At 40.1% G+C, this 22367-nt stretch overlaps 2 protein-coding genes across 2 annotated transcripts in view; one reads left to right on the forward strand and one right to left on the reverse strand.

Annotated features, from left to right (window-relative positions):
• LOC134746274 (kinase suppressor of Ras 2) overlaps nucleotides 1-8406 on the reverse strand; it is a 32618-nt gene extending 24212 nt beyond the window's left edge. The window contains exons 1-4 of the mRNA XM_063680618.1: nucleotides 8117-8406; nucleotides 3465-3599; nucleotides 2814-2952; nucleotides 2396-2584 (exon numbers count right to left, since the gene is read on the reverse strand). Of these exons, the coding sequence (XP_063536688.1) occupies nucleotides 2396-2584; nucleotides 2814-2952; nucleotides 3465-3599; nucleotides 8117-8269 (616 nt within the window). The 5' untranslated portion in view covers nucleotides 8270-8406. The remainder of the gene's footprint in view (nucleotides 1-2395; nucleotides 2585-2813; nucleotides 2953-3464; nucleotides 3600-8116) is intronic.
• A 307-nt stretch (nucleotides 8407-8713) lies between these two features.
• The window catches only part of LOC134746328 (cell adhesion molecule DSCAML1), a 58808-nt gene continuing 45154 nt past the window's right edge, over nucleotides 8714-22367 (forward strand). The window contains exons 1-2 of the mRNA XM_063680724.1: nucleotides 8714-8938; nucleotides 9021-9175. Of these exons, the coding sequence (XP_063536794.1) occupies nucleotides 8890-8938; nucleotides 9021-9175 (204 nt within the window). The 5' untranslated portion in view covers nucleotides 8714-8889. The remainder of the gene's footprint in view (nucleotides 8939-9020; nucleotides 9176-22367) is intronic.

The raw sequence follows: 22367 nt of genomic DNA on the forward strand, positions 1-22367 counted from the left end.
ATCCCTCGGCTTTAACTTCTGGATCACTGGTCCCCAAGTTGCCGATAAGTTAAAACCATCTTCCCTATTAAAATTTCTGGGGTGCTTCTTGATTTCAATCGCTTCTCGCATAACTCGAGGATATATAATAATGGCGTTCAGTGGAGACAACTTTTGGTTTATGAAGCTCAATCCAGTGATTTGCGCCGCATGTAAGTAGATGTTCGGCGATCGCGGACATATTTACTTGGCGATTTTTTACTGCCGCTATGTGTTTTTTCACTCTCTCTTGCACACTTCGTTTGGTTTGACCAATGTACACATTTCCGCAACTACATTCTATTTTGTAAACGCCCGGATTTTGGTACGGAATGACATCTTTTGGACTGCGTAAAAGATCTGCTACTTTGAATAACGGCTTGTATACAGCCTTGATGAAGAATTTCTTAAGTACTGCTCCTACTTTGTCCGTTATCCCTTTCACATATGGTAAGAACGCTGGTTGCCTGTTGACCTCTGGATGTCTTTCCGTTCTCTACGGCTTGCGTTTCATCCCCCTTCGGTATCCATTCTTTTCCAGTACAGCTTGGACATGCGCTAGTTCACCGTCCAGGTGCTCAGGGTCACATAAGTCATGTGCCCTGTTCACCAAGGACGTGATCACGGATTGTAGGTGCGTTGGGTGATGATGAGAGGATGCCTGTAAGTATCTGTCGGTATGCGTAGGTTTTCTGTATACAGAGTGTGCCAAGGTGCCGTCCGATCTCACCATCAGTTTGACATCCAGAAAAGGTAAGGATCTGTCACATTCTATTTCATGTGTGAATTTCACTCTTGAGTAGATGGAGTTTAGATGCTCGGTGTAACTTTTGACGGTATCGTTATTCCCCTTAAAAATGCAGAAAATATCGTCCACGTACCTCTTCCACATTGCAATGACGTTAGGTCCCGACTCCAGTGCTAACTCCTCAAAATGCTCCATCCAGATGTTAGCGATTACTGGAGCAACAGGACTACCCATTGCTACTCCATCCACCTGGAGGAAATACTGGCCTTGATATATGAAATAGTTTCCCTCCAAGCAGTGTTCCAGTAAAGTGATATACTTTTCCGATATCCTACATTCCTGTAGTTTCTTTTTGATAATGTCCAGACATTCTGTTAATGGAACGTTGGTGAACAAAGATTCCACATCAAAACTCACCATAATCTCATCTGGTTCCAGTCTTATACCCTTGACAATATCAATGAAATGGCGAGAATCTTTTACATAGGACGAGGTCTTTCCAACTAGTCCCTGGAGCACGCTTGCTACATGTTTTGCGAGATCATAGGATGGCGAATTGATCTGACTAACAATTGGTCGCAATGGCACACTAATGTGTACTAGACTTATGTACCTTCGGCAATCCATAGCTTTGGCGGTTGGACTGATTTCGGTCTGTATAGCCGATTTTATTCATCCTCTTTAAAAAGATCTTCGTGGTCTTTGATGAGGTTTCGTAAACGACGAGTTACCCTGGCAGTTGAATTATAATTAACTGGCTTATAGACCTTCTTGTCTGCCAACAGCGCTTTTATTTTGCCATCATGCTCCGAACTATCCATAACTACAGTAGCGTTACCTTTGTCAGCTTTTAAGACTAACAGGTTTTCATTATCACGAAGGGCCTTCAGTGCTTGACGCTCCTCTGTAGTAATGTTACTCGAGGGTAGTCTGACCTTCCGTAGCAACACCGAAATATCTTGGCGCACAGTTTCCGCATCACTTGACGGTACTTTATTTCGTAATAATGCCTCCTCTACGCTACATATTACGTTCTCGTACGGAATTCTTTTTGGGGTTATAGCGAAATTCATGCCTTTAGACAAAGCGCTCATTGTAGGTGGATCTAACACTTGTTTTGATGTATTAATAACCGTGTCCCTCGTCTCCGAAATCGTTTTTGAGGTACTTTGTTCCCTACCATCTTAAGCCAAACCAAAGTTAGCCCTAAAACCAAAGACGTTTTGCACGAAATTATGAAGTAGCTTAGTTCATACTTCCAACTAAACGTTATGTGTTATCAGGATCATCTAGCATATTATATGGAGCATATCATGCCCTTGCAGAGAGTGATATGTGGCCACTCACCTTCGCGACGCCTGCTGTGGTCAATCACTCTCGCTGCACATACGTGAGTTACTACAATACTGTAGTAACTCACCATCGCGGTGCATGCTGCAGACAGACACGGTCCCTCACTGCGCGTGCAATGGTCACTCACCCTCCCGTCGCGTCCTGTGGTTACTCACCCTTTCGCGGCGTGTTATCGGGGTCGCAGGGCACGGAGCCGCGCTGCCTCATGCGAGCTCGCGGCGACCCCCGTCACTGTTCGCTCCGCTTCCACTCTAGCTGTCTCGCTCCCACACTTACCTTTACGTGGCGTGTGGTCGGGGTCACTGGGTACGGAGCCGCGCTGCCTCATGCGGGCTCGCGGTGACCCCCGCCACTGTTGGCTCCGCTCCCATTCTAGTCTCGTCCGCTCCCATTCTTGCCGATTCCGGTCCCAGGAATCCCAGTACAGTTGGATTTCCGCTTCCGCCTCGCCGCGATTTAGGGCGTCTGAAAAAAAATAAAACTTGTAGTTCCATCATTACAATGTGTGTTTTCTGTCTATTAAGGCTTTGACACACTACTAGCGGGGCGTTGTAGGTAGGTTGGTGTGAACCAGGCGCGAAGATCGTGCATCCAGCGTATTAACACACCGTGATAGCCCCGCTGGCTGCAGTGTGAAGAAGCTCTTAATCTTACTAGTCTGTCTAAATATATATGTCATAAGGCAAGAACATACCACTATAAGCTCTCAATCGGTTCATAGCCCGACACAATCGTTTCCATTCCTCCTCTCGAACGGAAACCAGCCAACCGCGTAGTTCGGAATCCGAACGGTCTCGGAGAGAATCCAGGGTTGACACTCGGAGGCATATTTGCTGTGAACAATGATTGTTAAATATAAGTTCTCCCTTTGGATACGAAAATGAAAAAAGCAGCCAAGTGCGAGTCGGACTCGCGCACGAAGGTTTCCGCCCCACTTAAATATTTGTTTTATTTTTGGTCTGTATGAAAATTGCTGCTATTGTTTATCTACTTGATTTTTGTGTATCGTCTCTAGAAAGGACTCAAGTTTCTGCAGTTGACTCAACCCAGTTTAAAGGAATTTATTACGTAAAAAACCAAGTTGAGTCCTAAAGATAACTCCTAAACCTGAAATGTCCTGTTCTGCAGAAAAACAGGAAGATTTGAGGAGAACAGTGTGGGAATGCCGCCGGGACAGTAACCTGCAGCTCCAACTTCAGGGAACTGGGCTGAATGAACGCGACACGTGATCGACAGCCCGCCTGCTTCCGGCCGGGCGTCCCTACACTACATCTACATCTACAAACCTGAAGTGTTTGCCAGCACTAAATGTAGTTATCTCTAGGTATACAATAACGATAACAACCTGTATGGCTATTTCGCTGAGCCCAACCACACGTAACCATTGCCTCAAGCAAGGGATGTCATTCAACTGCGGCAAAATTTCTTCGAAGCGCTCCTTGATTTTCAGCTGTTTCGCGAAGTGCTTCAGCAGCTTACCCTGAAGACAACAAAAAACATATGAAATAAGATGTAATAGGGAATATTAGGCAAAACTCTGCTTAGGGGGCGCTACTACCACAATCTGAGGGTCTATCGCGAAACAAGAAAATCGAAATTTCGTTATCAAACATCTCTGTCACTCTCTCATAATCGAGCGATAAAGAGGAAGACAGCGAAATTTCGGATTCGCTTTTCCCGGTAGGTCCTCAGTAAACAAACCGCCTTGATGCATCAATGTCTTATTTTATTATCTCAGAAAACTTGTCAAAAAATTGTTAAAGGCACAGTATGTATAAGTTACTCTATGGTTTACTAAAGGGGCTAGTGCTGCACTCTGGTGGCAGAACATTGCAGTAATACCCCTATTAAAAACATTAGAAAGCAAGCAGCAACACATATGCTCTCAACTCTCTCAAGCAGAACATGACTTCCATTCCTCCCTGCTTCAATGCATCTCAGAGAAAGCTACATTCATCACACAAAATTTTATTTGCACATTCTCTTTGTATTCTGCTTTTGAGTTTTTGCTAAATTAGTAATTGTTATTTGGCACAGTTGTTCGTACCATACCTCTCGTGCTAATATTGATACCCGAGCAAGCGAAAGATTTAATTTAATTTTATTGGGAAACAAACAGCTAACAATCATACAGGATATAAATATTATGACTAATACATGAACCAAAACAGTTTCCACTAATGGAATAAAACTAAATTGCTCAAAGGAAGCTTTGAAAAGTGAAAATACATTATTACTTATCATTTCAATCATTCTAGGAAACAGAGAGAAAGAAATAAAGAAAAATAAAAGTACATCAAAACAACATCATGTGTTTGCAACAAAATTTGAAAAGTAATAAAATAATCGAATTTAAACTATCGTGAGACATATTAACTTAACTGACTTACCGCTACCGCTTATCGTGACCCTACTCACTCAGGCACTGTTAGTGCTTGAAAATGGAGAGCTAGGCTCTCCGAAACATGTCGCGCGAGTGACTTAATACACGTGAGTGAAATCGCTAAGTTAATTAAGTAATAAAATAATACACAAAAAAATAAAAAAAATAGTAGTTTTAAAGATCTAAGCATACATAGGGACAGACAGACAGCGGAACAGGCAGGGTTAATTATTTCGTTTAGCGGAAAGCGACTTTGTTTTATACTATGTAATGCATAATCATTATTCCACACAAATCACACAACGTGGATAGGAAATTGAATAACTGTTATCCATTGTTCGTTGACATAACTGGAGTGAATTTCAAATGGTGCTGCATTAGCATTGAATGCAGCCAGTTTATAGTATTGTGGTCACTTCAAAAATAACGGCTTGAAGTGAAGGGCCAGATTTAGAGGTCTGGAGGCCACGGGCCACGGGGCAACAAAGGAGTGGAGGCCCCCTGTCCCCAATTTTTTATTTCCGAAGTCTTTATTGTGGGGGCCCCACTTTTGTGGATGCCCCGGGGCTGTAGCCCTGGTTGCCCTTCCCTAAATCGGGCCCTGTCAAGTATCATAAGTAGTAATAAGAATAAGAAGATCATATGTGAAGTTCCATGTCTAAGGGGCCCTATATGCTCCATGCGCATAAGGAGGACCTTTCTCTCATGGAAAGCCAGATATATCAGTTGTATCATTTCTATCACACCTATTCACATAATTTTTTATTTTTTATTTTTATTTCATACATGGAAAACCAACAGCTATAAACATTTTTAAAGCTACAATAGAATTACAGAGCCAATTACAGGTTCTCACTTATAAAAATTAAATATACAAAAATCAAATATAACTAAAATTCAGTTCAACACACAAGTACCGACAGCACAAGCAAGGTTAGTGTGTACTGCCAGCTGCAAAACCGCATAGACACAACAGGAATGGAATTCATTCAGAAAGTAACCATGCACTTCAACCGCTGACTGCACAAAACTTTAAAGATTAAACAAAAAATAAATTAAAAAAAACAAAAAGCAAATACACCTATAAAGGACAACTTTAGTAAGCCGAGCCCGAACCTGCGCTAGAAGTATCACCCATATAAAATGCAATTAATTTCTTTCTTATTACAGATATGCTATCATTGAATATATCGAAGTCTAAATTAAGCAAAACTTTATTTAAAGTCTTGCCTGCCCTGCACAAAAAACTGTTTTTTCTATATTTAGTGGAAGCCTCGTTAGTACTAATGGGACGTAAGTGCCTTAACCTTCTCGATGGAACAGTGAAAGAGATTTTACTAAGTAAACTAGGACAATCAACATGGCTTTTAATAATGTTTATTAAATACAAAATATCCGCAATTTCCCGGCGTTTAACAAGTGGGATTAAGTGATGTTTTTTACACAGCCTAAAATAATTAGCAGAATTATAATTTACATGCATTTTAAAGCAGAGGAATTTTATGAATTTAGTTTGTAATCGCTCAATCCTATCAACATAAATTTGATATTGAGGATTCCAAATCTGAGATGCATATTCCAGCTTGCTCCTTACATAAGCACAATACAGGATTTTAAGGGTCTTAGGACGAGTAAAACAAGCTGAACTACGCATTATAAACCCAAGTGACTTAGCTGCTTTACCCACTATACTGTCAATATGGTCATTGAAAATAAGCTTGGAGTCATGAATAACACCTAAATCCCTCATGCTCTCTACTTGCTGTAGAATGTCACCTTTTAACGAATATGATGCAGGAATTATGTCACGTTTACGAGAAAAAGTTACAGTGAAACATTTGGAGGGGTTTAAATCTAGCTTGTTTCTTATACAATAGCTATCTAGCCGGCTTAGATCGGATTGCAATGCATATGTATCGGCAAGCGTATCAATTTTAGCAAAAATTTTCATATCATCAGCAAAACTAAGTAATTTTGAAAACTGGAAACAGGTACTAATGTCATTTATAAATATGTTAAATAGAAGTGGACCTAATAAAGAGCCTTGGGGCACTCCGCTTGGTATAGCTACCCAGCTTGACATATAATTATTGATCACCACCGACTGGCATCGATTTTTTATATAAGATATGAACCATCTTAAAAGATCACCCCTTATACCAATTAAGTAAAGCTTAGATATTAGAATATCATGATCAATTCGATCAAAAGCTTTACTATAATCAGTATAGATTACATCCACTTGACGGCCATTGTCCATTGCCTCTGAGACAAAGTCATTAAGTAAAGCAAGATTAGACACAGTTGACCTACGTTGGACAAACCCGTGTTGAGAGTTATCTATGGAATTTTTGAGTACAGATGAAACCTGTATGTGGACTATTTTTTCTAATAATTTAGCTATAATACACAATTTGGAAATGGGCCTATAATTAGTCACATCCGTTTTAGGACCTTTCTTTATAACAGGAGTAATAAAAGCCGATTTCCAGATCGCGGGAACGGTACATTCGGCAAACGAACGGCGGAACAATAAGGAAACAGGTTTGGTTAGGGTTTTAGCACAGTTAATATAATACAAGGCTGGCACTTGATCGGGACCCGCTGACTTACTTGGATCGAGGCTCAGTAAGAGTTAAAAAATATTTCAACTAAGAGCTAAAGAACTGTTAACTACAATTCCATAATCAAACAATATTGCTTCAAAATGTCAGCTGCAGAGAAAAGGTACCCCCCTGCATAGAAGTTTGTATGCAAAGGTGCTAAGCTAATAGTATTGTTGACTGTATTATCAGTTTGAATCCACAGCCACTAAAACTTATCATGGTCCTGACATTGAATTCTTTCAAATTTAGTTATGTGAAAATATAACACATTGAGAAATCTATGAATATTAACCTATTAAGAATTGCTAATTATCAAAATAAATCAATAGCAATAGTAATCAAATCTTTCTTCAAAACCTTCATTTTTAAAAAGATTTAACGATTTTACCTACATAATTGAGAAAAAAATCTAAATTTTTATTTAATATATTCCTAAGCCATCCTTTTTACTTTCACAACCAGTTTAAAAGTACTATTAGAAGTATTAGAACAAATTAAATAATTTTCAGAAAATATTATTATTTGTTTTTATTTCAAGTATTTGACACTTTTTCTTAGTATATGACATTTATTTCATTTTATAGTTTACAGGTATTTCCAAAATGTAAAATCATGTCAATCACAAATGATATCAGTTATCACACCTGTGAGATGTTCATAATCTTATCAAAAACTAGAGGTAGGTCACACATTTCCCACATAATCAAACATGTCTCACTATTTGAAGACACACCTGCAATTTGCATTCAATCAAATATATGAAAAGTTATTTTATGTGATTGTTTCCAGATTTTCAATGTTTGCGTAAGCTATGGTGTATTGTGCTGCATAAACAGGTCAGGGATACGCTCAAGGTGCCCGGGAATACGCAACAAGGCCGCTTTCTACGTCGGCATTGAACTATACGCTGGAGGCCTTGAGTGAGACGACGTCCTTGAATCCCGGGTCCCCTTAATACTTTCAAGGGCAGGCGCCCGGTGCCTGCGGTCTCGGCCCGTCGAGCCTTACCTCCAACGTCCGGATCTCCTGCTGCGTCAGCCCCGCACTTGTAGAGCATTGCGTCCTCAGACCCTCGAGTCTTTCAGCTGCAACGTCGATCATGGACTGGAGAGTCTCTACCATCTCGATTGCATCTCTTATTTCGCTCTCTTCTATATCCATTACAAATATCACAGCACTATACACAATCTGCTAGTCAGTACTAGTCACTATAATAAAAAAACACTTTATACATTTTAAAAAATGATTATACAAAACATTGCAGTGTTGTATTGCCGATACGCGGCCATATCCGTAGAAAATCTATATTTTAGTCTATGCGCTGTCAAACCACGGACTACAATTTTGACAGTTGTCACCCATTATCAAAAAATTAATTTGATTTGACGATTATTCAAAAAAATATTCGAAATCTATCTATAAATGGATTTATTTCTGGTGAAATATGTATTCATAAAATAAATAAAATTTGTGTGACACAAAAGCAGCTTCAAAATGCACATGCCTAAAAAGTACAATAGATGGCGCTTAAATAAAGAATTTAAACTGTCAAACAAAATTTGTCTATGCCTTGAGATTATTTATTTTTTTAGTCTATGACTTTCATCAATGAAGTGAAGACGTTTGTTGTGAGATTAGTTTCCTATTTTTTCGCCTTCCGTCGTTTAATTAAATTCTGTGTGATGTAAATAATTAGATAGTACAAAAAATATTTTTTACTTTCCAATAGATAGAGCCCGAAATTTTGTTTTTAGTAGATTCATAGATGTAGGCACAGTATAATGTTTCTCGAACGCATACTATTTCCTCTGTTCTGTCTCGGAATAGAAGGTAAATATTTAAATGATGTGAGGTATGAACAGTAGGGTATTATAATTGTTGTTGTTAATTTTACGAGTGTTGTTCTGTGAAGTGTCTCGTGGAGCGGCGAGCGAGGAGCTGGCGCTGCGCGAGGTAGCGGTGGACAAGGGGACGAACGTGACGATCCCGTGCGGCGGGCTGCTGACTCTGGCGCCGCAGAACGTGCAGTGGGTGCACAAGGGCAACCGCACGCACCATGAAGTCCTGGTGAGTACAACTTGTTATGTAAGATTCCAATTGGATGTATTGGAACAGTTTGTTTAGAAAAATAAAATACCTTTGAACTTTACCAACTGCTAGTAGTTTTCAAAACATGCTGTTCTATGTTTCTATGTACACAAAATTTTTCAGGTATAATAGCGCAATTAAAGTCAACAAATGTTTACCACCAACATACTATTATTTACCTTAACTTTATTGATTTAACAACATTTAAACAAAGGCATCAAAACCTGATTAACAAGTAAGCATTAAGTACTAAAAGCCAAACCAGTTTCAAAATAGTAATAAATCCTATATAAATATCAAGATGTCAATCATATTCCATATAAACACTAAGTCCAAGTTGCAATGTTGATTCAGTTTGCAAACAGAAAAATCGGCTGAACCATATTCACAAACAATAAACAGTCCACATTTTCAGTCGTAGTACTGTTAATTGACAATGTATAAACCTTATTTCAAAGACATAGAGTCCACTCATGCTCAATCATAAGTGTTGCTTTTAGTACTAAATATGTAAAACTATACTCAGGCCCCGTCTATGAACCTATTTACTAGCAACTTTTTCGTAACCAGCACTTGAACAAACTAAGGAACCTTATTTACAGTACAATCTCACTAATCCGGCACTAATGCTGACATGAGAGAGCCGGATTTCTGGAAAATGAATGAAATACCTACAATGTTGTTCACTTGTAATGGAATGGCATGATATTAATCAATGTCTAACTTTATGAAAAACAACTTATGGGCTGTATGAAAAAAAATTTTTTTTTTAAAGAAAAAAAACATGGACCATTGTCTCACCTAATGAAAAGTAAAAAAAAAAAACAACCTAAGTTAAAACTCACAGGTGAGTGCAAGGATTCATTGAAAAATTATTATATTTGTAGGAACTACCAGAAAACAGTGTACTCCCATCTTAAAAGGGGGCAACACACTTGCAACCACTCTCGTGTTGTAGGTGTTCTTAAATGGCGGTAATTGTCTGCTTGTTTGCCTCCTAAATCTCATAAAAAAAAAGCACTTACCATTAGCCGGGTCCACACAGAGCGAGCATACGCGCGAGGCAATTTCGTCGCGCACAAAACAGGCAGTGTAGACGTGCCTCGCGCGCGCCGCCTCGGCCGACGCACGTTTATATTTGCAATAAGCTTTAAGTACTTATTGTTAGCGTGATTTGGACTTTTGCAGTAACATTGTTACAGATCTCAAAGTTATACCTTAGTTATGCCAGGTGCAAACTTATTTTGCTTATCAAATTCTACGTTAATTGTAAAATTTTAGCTTTTATACATTAATAGCCGCGTCCACAGTCCACACAGAGCGAGCATACGCGCGAGGCAATTTCGTCGCGCACAAAACGGCCAGTGTAGACGTGCCTCGGCCGAGGCGGCCCGCGAGGCACGTCTAAAAATGTCGATACAGCACGCGCGCCTCGGCCGAGGCACGTCTACACTGGCCGTTTTGTGCGCGAGGAAAGGCACAACGGGCCTTAATTTGTAATTAGAATTAGGTGGGTAGTTTAATGCCTAGAGCTCTTTTAGTAGACCACTGACAAAAGACTAAACCAATCTGAATATTTTAAAATCTTTAAATACAATATAGGTAGTTAAAAGTTCCTCCTCATCTCAGTGCTTTCCCAGTTCCATCCCAAAGGAGCTTGAAGTAGATGAGGTCTGCTGTGATAACCTTTTGCCATTTGACCTTCTAACGAAAAGGGAACACTAGGCCTTGTTAGGATTTTTCTGGTTTCCTCAAAATGTTTCCCTTCAAAAGATTTTTCGTTAGTACCTACATAAGTTCCAAGACTTCCAAGAAACTTAATTAACGAGTGGGCTCGAAACTGCGTCCTTCAATTTGACAGTAGCATGTCTTACTAAGCTAACAATCAGAAATTGTTTCATTTAATTTGTTTACTATAGTTCGTCCGTGCGACATCGCCCGCACTGTTCAAGCAATCATAATTATCTCACCACTAATGGGCGACGTCCAAATGAAGACATCGGCCAATTCGCTTTACGACGCTGTAAGCTGCCCTCGATTGGGTAATTTCGACCGTGTGGGTGTTTGATGGGAGCTATTGTTTTTATGTCTTCGTTGTACTGCGTCTAGAGTTTAAAACTATTGCCGTGCCATAAATTGGTGTCAGTTATTTCATTAAAAATAGAACATATAGATAAGCTCACCTGAATATAAAGCTCTCTGAAGTTAAAATGTGAGCCGAAAACGAAGAGCTGTAGCTAAATGTGCTAGGCTAGAGGGTCTACGGCGTACTATTCTTTCGTTAGTTGTCTATTTGTCTCTCAAATCGGTCGAATATGCAAGGGTGATAGAGAGGCAGATAACGAAATTGGACTATCAATCTTCACGGTAGGCCCTCGGCCCTCAGGCCACCCCGGATGCGTATGCGGTTCTCTGCGTAGTAGATCGCGATGTACGCAGTCTCGTCTTCATCGCATAATACGTTACGAGTATATCCTGTCGTGGCCGTGAATCTGGAAATTATAGGTATATTCGTACTCCATTTTAACAATAGTAACCCTAGATTGTCTTGAATCTGTTTACAATTAACCTCTCGTGTGCCGTGCGTGTGAGTATTTTTTTCGAATAGTTTCCTCGTACGCGGGTCCGCTTTCCGCCATACGAGAACTTAAATAGTATATTTAGATCTTATAGTAGCTGTTCTGATTAATGTTACGAAATCCTCTGCATAAGAATATAATAAGAATAACGGCGCGATTCGAGAAATGAATTAGAGATTCACTATAGATATGAAATAGTAAAGATATGTGACATTTCACGGCAAAAGGTACCTTATGGCGGCTGGCGCTTACGTCGCGTGACTTACTTTACTTATTGTCCTATGTCCCCTAGGTGGGGCAGAGGGCGTCCACAGTGCGCCGCCATCTGGATCGGTCTTGAGCTTCGTGCTTGACTTCGCTCCAAGTCTTCCCAATAGCCTTCGCCTCTGCAATGATAGTCCGGCGCCAGGTCTGCTTTGGACGGCAACGTTTCCTCTTTCCTTGGGGATTCCAGTCTAGGGCTTGCCTCGGTATGTGTTCAGGATCCCTTCGGAGTGTATGCCCAATCCAACTCCATTTCCGGCGCTTGATCTGCTGGTCGATCGGAGTCTCATTGCAGCATCTCCACAGGTTGATATTGGAAATGTTCTCGGGCCAGTATATACCGAGAATGCGGCGGAGGCAGCGGTTAATACAGACTTGTAGCTGGCGCGAGATGTCTTTTGTGACCTTCCACGTCTCGCACCCATACAGCAATACGGTTTTTACGTTTGACCGGAATATTCTGAGCTTGACTCTCCGTGTCAGTTTTCTTGATTGCCATACGGGGCGAAGCTGTGCGAAGGTTGCTCTTGCTTTGGCTATTCTCGAAGCGATGTCCTCTTCGGTCCCTCCTGTTTCCGACACGACGCTCCCGAGGTAAGTAAATTTGTGGACTTGCTCCACAGCCTCTGTGCCAATAAGGAGCGGCACGGTACTTGTCGCCCTGCACCTCATCTCCTGGGTCTTCCGGGTGTTGACTTTGAGTATTAATTGGAGCGGCGTTAATAATAGCGTAAGCTCCAACCGCCATAAGGTACCTTTACCCGTGGGACGTCACATATCTTTACTATTTCATATCTAGTGAATCTCTAATTAATTTCCCGAATCGCGCCGTAAGAATTAGAAGTTAGAACATTGATCTATAAAAACAACCATAAAATCCAGTTCTAGTTCGTTTGATCTTTTTTTAGTGGTAATGGAAACAATCAGACGGCCGTAAACGGTACGGGCATTTAATTCGTTTCCATCAATGAACATAAATTTTGTTCAGTGTCAATTTTTGCTGCGAGAATAAATATTGTGTTGCGAATCGCAACATGATTGAAAACAAAAATAACTGTCATTAGCCTCATTACAAATAATGAAGGACATGGTAAGGAATTTTCGCCGCAATAGCTTGGTTTGTTAATGGTAGATGCGCTGAATTTTTAGATTTTTCCTGTATTTGAAAAAAGGAAACGCCCTTTTATGGGTACCATGGGACAATTTCAAGTACAGGTTTGTACTCGTAGTGTTTCTTGAAAGTATAGCGTTCGCTACAATGGTTAGAGGCGCAGATTTTTAAAAATTTTCATTTATTTCAGTAAAGGAAACTCCTTTTTATAGGCTTCGTGTCATTATTTCAAGTACATGTTTATAAATAAACTATAGTGTTCGCTGCAACAGCTCAATTGGTTTGGTAGAGGCGCTGAATTTTAATTTTTTCCTTTATTTCAATAAAGGAAACGCCTTTTTATGGGTTTCGTGTCATAATTTCACGTACAACTATATAAATAGACTATAGTGTTTCTTAATAAATTACCACGCAAATAGGGAAGTAAGTATACCATGAAAAACGTAACACGGAAAATATGCAGGGCCAAACAATTTGTAAGATAGATGGTTTATTTTGTATTTTCTGTAGATAGAAGGGATCATTTATCCAAAAGCTTTGTCATAAATATATACCATTTGGAACTGCAGATCCTTAATTTGGTTGCTACTTCCGATTATTTCCGAAATTCTTACCATTGTTTGCGCATCAGTTTTACTTTTATTTCATTTCATTTCATTTTATTTCCTCTGTCTGCCCAACAATTAAGACATACTTTACCTAGATTTTTGTTACGATAACGTATTGTTTGTTTTGGCACGCTCATGCAATGGACCTAATAGATTGGACTGTTTGGTCCAAGTTTATTGGCAATGGAAATAACATTTCAGTTAAACAGCACAGGCCAAATACATGTCTTACAACCTTTATTTATTACTAACTATAGCATCCGCCTGCGACTTTATCCACAGAAAGTTATTGTCTATGAAACTTTCCACTTTCCACATGGATACTTAGGAATGTCATAAACTATCCCATGAGACACTTTCCACTTCCTTTCATTCTTGTTAGAATTCCCAGTAATCGAAAACGTTTCCGGATATTATACGACATTGGTTAGATTGAGGAGTTCAGCCTACAGTTTAATTTTTTGCTACTGTTATAAACCCAACCGGTATAAACAAGTGGCGGGCGTATATGATATAGAACTCGATTTCTGATGGTTTGCCTAATTTTCCAACAGTTGAGGATTTTTCCACAGCTCGTGAATTAAAGCTAAAAGCCAAATACACGCCTACCGGGCCAATTCGAACAATGATCTAGATATCCACTAGATATGAAACAGAAACGATAACGGGATATTTAAGAAAGTCATGTCAAATTTGACATTACTGCGATTCCGAATGTCCTCTTGAACGATCTCTTTAAGATTTGCTGGATATCTAATAGATATCCCAAAACGTCACAATAGTTGTAGCGTGAAATGACAATTGGTTTCTCGAATCGAACTGCAAAAGATAACTAGTTGAGAACTAAACTATAACGTATCTATTTGCTATTAGATCTCGTATTGTTCCCGTATCTAGTAATTATCACGTTGACCGGTTTATCTTTGACGCGCCGCCACTGGTAGGGTACCTTTCCGCTCAGATCCGTAAACAAACAAAATAAATCATACTTAATTCGCAATCTCCAATCCCCAACCGAACTTTTAACAGGGCAATTGTCGTATCAATTTTGATTGTACCGAATTATATAACCGTTTTTCGACTTTATTTCCTTGGAATAAGATCTGTCTATAGTAAGTTAGCTATGTCGTGGAAGACAGGAGAACGACGTCGTGGCCTTGCTGGATCTGGTAGGAACTAGTATTCATCTTGGATAATCAGCCCGGTGAAACGTACGGCGCTATCATCATGGTCGCATTTTTATCACTTGTCATGTCATGCGTCGCTTTCGCACCTACATACTTGTTAGAACGTGACAGCCATGATGAATTGATGACAGATGATAAAAAACCGACCATCTTAGCCCTACTGGTCATACTGGCACGTCATTGGACATGCACTTTTGACAAGCTTTTGCGTTTAACTTGCAATGTAACATACATTTCGTTTGATTTGACCCGAACATAATTATGTATATTCGGGTCAAATCTAGCTCGTTAAATTAGATTAGACCAATTATTACGAGATTGCGGTCTCTACTGATGACACGACTCAGTCGTATCAGAATAATATGAAAACCATATCAAATTGTAAAGCAGAATCGTCCCTGGATTGCGCAATTCAGAATAATTCATTTACTATGTATGTAGCATGTGCAAATAACTTAAGAACAAGAGTAGTATTTATGCCTAATATTAATATACGTCCTTACAAAAGCCGCAAACCGCGGATCATTAATATGTATTACGATTCACGCCAACTCAGACTTCGCCTGCCTAATTTATATTAATGAGCAAAAATAAACTGTGAATTTGCTTTATTATAAACTGGTGTTTAACTTCGCGGCTAAGCAAAATAACAATAAGTCATCGATAGAGAATTCTTTGATACTTTTTAGGGTTCCGTACCCAAAGGGTAAAAACGGGACCCTATTACTAAGACTCCGCTGTCCGTCTGTCTGTCTGTCACCAGGCTGTATCTCATGAACCGTGATAGCTAGGGAGTTGAAATTTTCACAGATTATGTATTTCTGTTGCCGCTATAACAACAAATACTAAAAAGTACGGAACCCTCGGTGCGCGAGTCCGACTCGCACTTGGCCGGTTTTTTCTACTCGTTGAGTTGAAAAATGCATTAAGACTTTTGTTAGCCAAACTATAATTGTATACTTTTCACTTTGGGCTCCAAAATTACTTCATTAGGAAACACTTTTATGAACTAGACTGATATTGACCGGGATATAGACCGTGATTACATTTTGTATTGTTTTTGAGCTCCCGATGATTCGACGCAGTTACATGCATCTTGTTCACGGGTGACCAGACCCACCTATGAAATGTAATGAAAATAATCCTATAGTCCTAGGGCGTCATAATCATAATCATAGGTGTCTAGATAATGCTGTAAATGATTGTAGCTTTATAGCTTCTACGTATCGGCCAGAAGCCTATAATAAGGCCTTGCATTGTATTTGATCTTTTTAGCGGCTACCTCTAGTCAGGCAAATGCCTAAGATTTAACCTATCATAACGATGCGCACGATGGTACGGACACTACGGACGGAACACTTATCACGGGGTCGTGACCTCGAGCTTCGCCAATTTTTTATTATATCTTATCGAAATCCCGTTTCCCACAGCAGTTTATTTTGCTTAGCATGAAACTCCATCAGTGTTAAATTTTATGCAAACACCTGAATCAGGTGAAAAGCCTGCCATTAAGGTTTGTGAGGGATAATCACGCCTAGTATCTATTATATTATATGGCGGTGTAGTGCATCTGGCATGTTAGCCGTGAACAGAGTAGATGACTTTTACGCTATAATGCGTAAAAGGCACTGGTCGTTTGTCGGGAGAGTGAGCGAATCGACGAACAGCATTGTTAGCGTAGTTACATAGCTACTGTATGAGCAAGGCCTCCGCTGCAACTATTTAATTAGTGTTAGATTATTTAATTTTAGTTTAGTTTAGAATAGTTAAATGTAATATAGATTAGCATGTATAAATTTAATGTAATGGGTTGATACCTAAATAAATAACATTTTTATTTATTTATTTGTATCTCCTCGGATTTCACGGGCCTATAAATCCCGGTCTTTTGATAGGCTTGCGTGGGGATATAGATCCAACACGTAGAGGCCCCTTGGAGAGCTTTAATGTCATGTAGAACGCCTGCTGGAACCCGTTCACAGGCGCAACAATAGACACCCATGAACCGGTCGCAGCAGGCATTGGGACTATTGCAGAAAAAGTGAACAGTATACCGGTCTATGGATTGAAGTTTGGGTGGACAATGAGACTGGGCTATTGTAAAGAACTCCGGACACCTGCCATAACAATGTTAATATACGTTATCGAGGCAGGTGGTGACTTGCCGCTGACTAGATGGGCCCCTGAAACTGCCGTCGTGAAGACGACCAGGAGCAACACCGGTGTGAGCGGCTCAGGGGTGTCGAGAGGTGTGCGCCGCTTTCTACCCAGTGACTGTTAACAGCCACTGTGCCAACTCGCGTCTTATGCATCTTTCACTTCCAGCCCTGGAGCATATAGCTCTTACGACTCCCCTCTGGACGGCCAATGAAGGCAAGCCAGAGCTGAGAGTCCTGCGGGTCCCCTTGGGGTCCACTCCGACCGACGAAGACACGCCGGAGACGGAGACCCTGACCGACTCTCTGGAGCACTCGGGTCCGTGGGGTCGTCACTCCCCAACAGCTCGCCACAAGCTGCCCTGCCCTTATTTATTTATTATTATTATTACCGGTGTTGACGCTGATACTCATTTACCCATTTTAGTAATGAGAAAGGCGTATGCGCCGGCAAAGGTCGCTTTTAAGGTTCCGTATTCAAAGGGTAAAAACGGGACCCTATTACTAAGACTCCACTGTCCGTCTGTCTGTCTGTCACTGAGGCTGTATCTCATGAACCGTGATAGCTATTAGACAGTTGAAATTTTCACAGATGATGTATTTCTGTTGCCGCTATAACAACAAATACTAAAAACAGAAAAAAATAAATATTAAAAGGGGGCTACCATACAATACACGTGATTTTATTGCCGTTTTTTGCGTATATGGTACGGAACCCTTCGTACGCGAGTCCGACTAGCACTTTGCCGATTTTTTATTTATTATTTGGTTATTGCGTCGAATAAAAGCAAATTGTTCGGTTAAAGCCAGAGCTCTTGTAGATTAAAGCAGGTTTTATCAATTTGTCATTCTTGGGTCAAATGGTTTAGCGTTGAATGCAGAATGGAAAATAACGGTTTTATATCGAGGAAAAACAGGGCAGATATTTATATAGGTAGGTTCTACATATACCTACACTAGCGACCCGCCCTGGCTTCGCACGGGTGCAATGCTGAGTTTTAAAGATCTAAGCATACATAGGGACAGACAGACAGCAGAAACCGACTTCTTTAAATACTATGTAGTGATATACGTGAGGTGTTCTTAAGGCGACCTTTTTTACCGAATTACAATCAACCAACACATTGAATGAAATGCTCTTTTTTATACCACTTGTGGTGTAAGAAATCCTAATAATATGCTAGGTATTATCGTGCAACAAGCAATTATTTTTTGTTGGTGTGTTCCTAAAATTATATGGGTATAAAATTACTCTAGCGAGGACATCTTTGAGAAAATTCGTTTTTTCTGCCTGTCAGTTAGAACAAAAATTTGACAGTTTCGAACAACTGACAGGCCAATATCGTCCGGCGAACTGATAGTCAGTGGGCCCCTTTATAGACAAGTATCACGGGAACATAGTCCCCTAAATGCAACAACTGTAACTGGAACTTGTCTGTTTGTCTTCGCTCAGGAGCGATGCGATCTAGATAAACAACGACTCCAAAACCAAATGGACGTATTTACACACTTTATACTACTAACATGCGTCGTTTTGCTCCTGCGTCGAGATTGAACGACGAATGAGTGTAATTTGCAGCTAGGACAATGAACCGATTAGAATTGATGTATGAGCGGTCACTCTTGAAAATAACTGACCGTTTGAACAAATTTGACACTTTGAAACTTACCTATATATTACGCTCACAGCTGTGCAAGTTGCGGAAAGTTGGAAAAGTTCTCTCAGGGAAAAATTCATTGAAAATTAAGGAAACTTTCATTTTGGAAACGGATTTCGATTTCCATACAAAAGTATGTATGAGGATTTTCTGAAATTTTTAAATGTGGAAATTACGCAATTTTGGAAACTACCCGACGATATGTAGCTCACGCAAAAACTCGCTCTAACTGTGCTTAATTAATACGCTTTGATAAATAGTTTCTGATATTTTTTTGCACTAGGCTACTACCTACACATAATAAAGGTGCTTCTGCTAGGTACAAAAAATCTAGTAAGGTCGACTTTTGTCAACAACTGAAAATCTAAAAGTGAAACAAAAACTTAATTCTACTTTTACATATCCACATTGCTGACGCGAATTAAAACTGCACGACCGTTAAAAAATGTGAAAAATGCCAAGTCAGCCGTAAAAGGAGGATTGCGACCGACTTATCTCGACTATTCATCTGCGGGAGCTTTCATTTTAGGACTTACGCTTTTGAAATGGAGAAACGTGCCTCTTTCAAGAAGATTCTGTCTGGGTAATGTGGGTTTATCTGTTTTAAGTCTGATTTCAACTTTCACGATAATTGCGCAAAGCAATGTAGTTTCGACTTGGATATTGATTTGATTGCAAAAGACGTGCGTGCGTGCGTCGCGGACGACAGGCGCGGAGTTCAAATTATGGACGAATGGCTACTTCAAAGTTTTTTGCTGCTGCAGTTGAATCGGCTGTGCGAAAGGTTTTGCTGTGTATGTTGACGTTAACGACATACGAACTCGTAAAACACATCCATCTTCTTTCGTGTCGACGTTCCCTTGGACACGTGGATGCGGATGCCCAGAAAGCAGCGGCGGACAGCCCTGACCGTCAAGTCCCTCAGGTCAGATTCTAAGGATTACTTGCACGCGAGGCATATCAACAGATGCACCATGGTTTGCGGCGCTGTGTCGCAAGCACACCGGGGAGAGTGGCTACCCAGCAGTTCCCAATCCGACCATGTCCGATTTACAACGGCCAAACTGAGACCTGAGGACGTCCACTGCAATATGTCGTTGCAGTGGACGTCCACAGTGAAGTATACATATAAGCGACCATAACTCTGCAAGCGATTGTAAATATTGGAACGAGTATATTATCTGCGGTATATGTTACAATGACACAAAGCGGTCCATTAGAGCGGGTCGGGCTTTTAGCGGCCATTGTTCCCGATTAGTCCCGTGACGCGTTTGTATGCAATCAGCGATTCAACTCAGTGTTTTCTTCGGTTGGAAGCAAATGAGAATAACAAACAGATTACAATATGAATTGCTTTGACATATTAACTTCACGCTCACCGACGCGATTTCGGATATTCAATCCTAAATTTAAAACGTCTAGGTCGTTTTTGGGCTGGCAAATTTAGACCGCTTGGAGTTGGAGAAAGATTTTGAGCTGAAGAAATGGGTCATACAAGTTCTAGTCAGTTTTTTTCTGTATCCAAAAGTTAAGAACATTTGTGAAAGAAAAGTTACAGCTAAAACTACATCAGAACCGGTTATAGGTGATACAATAAGACGTACACTAGACTCAATTATCCCTAACTTTCTTGAGCACTAAAGAAAACTTGTTTTACTTTATTACAGACACATATATTGTAACAGCCCATCGCCCCGTATTATTAATTTTATCAATGAACAAAAGTAATCACAAACTGGCAATGCCTAAACGGCCGTTTCAAAGCAGTCGCTAATGACGGTTAATCCCGGGTTCCGTGGAGGCCAGGGAGAGTTTTCCTCACAACGAGATTACACGCCCCTTCCAGCCTCTTGTTATTCTGATTGAAAACTCCACTCACTGAGGCTGACGCCTATTCGCAAAACATGACGTACATGACTGCGAGTTCATTCCTTTTTAGGGTTCCGTACCCAAAGGGTAAAAACGGGACCCTATTACTAAGACTCCGCTGTCCGTCTGGCCGTCTGGCCGTCTGGCCGTCTGTCTGTCACCAGGCTGTATCACATGAACCGTGATAGCTACACAGTTGAAATTATCACAGATGATGTTTCTCTTGCCGCTATAACAACAAATACTAAAAAGTACGGAACCCTCGGTGCGAGAGTCCGACTCGCACTTGGCCGGTTTTATTTATTTATTAGACCCTTGAATTTCTAAAGCCCAGTGTGCCACCGTGGTGCCACCAAGCATTTTTGTACTGAATACGCTAGTGCCGCACACTGCAGGTGGCATCCAGCTTTGCATTAAGCAAAATCAACTTGAAAATACTTACGTAGAAGGATCATACGGTTTCTTTTGCCCCGAGCAAAATAAACTCTTTTTCTCTTACCCCACCTGACTTTAGATTGGTGTGATAAACTAGGTCAATTTGAAGTGTCATTGTAGTATATGGAAAATAAAAACAAAGCTTAACCGTGAAAATACGGAAACACGAATTATAGGATAGACATTACTGCTAGGAAGTCATTGTAATAGGACTTCCTTAAGTATAAGTCGTATATCAGAATTTGTAGTATTATGCTTATATAAGTTATTACAGAAGATTATGAAGTACAAATCTTTATTAGTGAAAATATATTTCACTTTACTATAGGTACTCGTTATTAATGTCACATAAATCGTCTGCCACAATCTAAACTCCAATCCTTAAACCCGACTTGAAATACGACTGTTCAACGCAAAATGAAACTTACCGTCGCGGCGACATTATTAACTTTCATACAAAGAAAGCACTGTGTGACATAAAGGACGACCGCTTTAAGTTTCATTTTCCCTTGCACATAATATGCACGGTCACCAATGAGTCACCAACATGCGAAGGGTGCATAGAATTTCCCGATCGGGGGAGAAACGCCCCAGACTTGGGCCTGACTCATATTCGCTTAGTATGTTTTCTTTTATCTACAAGTTAGAAGCGCCAGCGACCCGCTTCTATGTTCGTTTTTGTACCTCTGTTCTGTATAAGTGTATAAAAACATAATATTGTCTTCGGTTACCGCGATAGTTACTCATGAAATAAAATATGTCTTAGTGCAGAAATATGTTATCTGTACCATCTCATTGTACCATATTTTAAGCAAATAAAGAATATTTTTATTTTATTTATTTATTTATTTAACTATGAAAACGGATTATATCGCGTATATTGAATTTATAATACATCCCGACGTTTCGAACCCTTTACAGCGTTAGTGGTCAACGGGATGTATTATAAATTCAATATACGCGATATAATCCGTTTTCATAGTTTTATTTCATGTATAAAAACATGTTTTATGTACAATCCCCTAGCCCTGACTTTTACTAACCCTACACCTTGGTTTAAAATACCCGACCAAGTGCGAGTCGGACTCGCGCACGAAGGGTTCCGTACCATTACGCAAAAAATGGCAAAAATATCACGTAAGGGAGCCCCACTTATATATATATTTTATTCTGATTTTAGTATTTGTTGTTATAGCGGCAACAGAAATACATCATCTGTGTAAATTTCAACTGTCTAGCTATCACGGTTCATGAGATACAGCCTGGTGACAGACGGCCGGACCGACAGCGGAGTCTTAGTAATA

This window comes from Cydia strobilella, chromosome 12 (assembly GCF_947568885.1).
Source record: "Cydia strobilella chromosome 12, ilCydStro3.1, whole genome shotgun sequence".
Classification (NCBI taxonomy): Eukaryota; Metazoa; Arthropoda; class Insecta; order Lepidoptera; family Tortricidae; genus Cydia; species Cydia strobilella.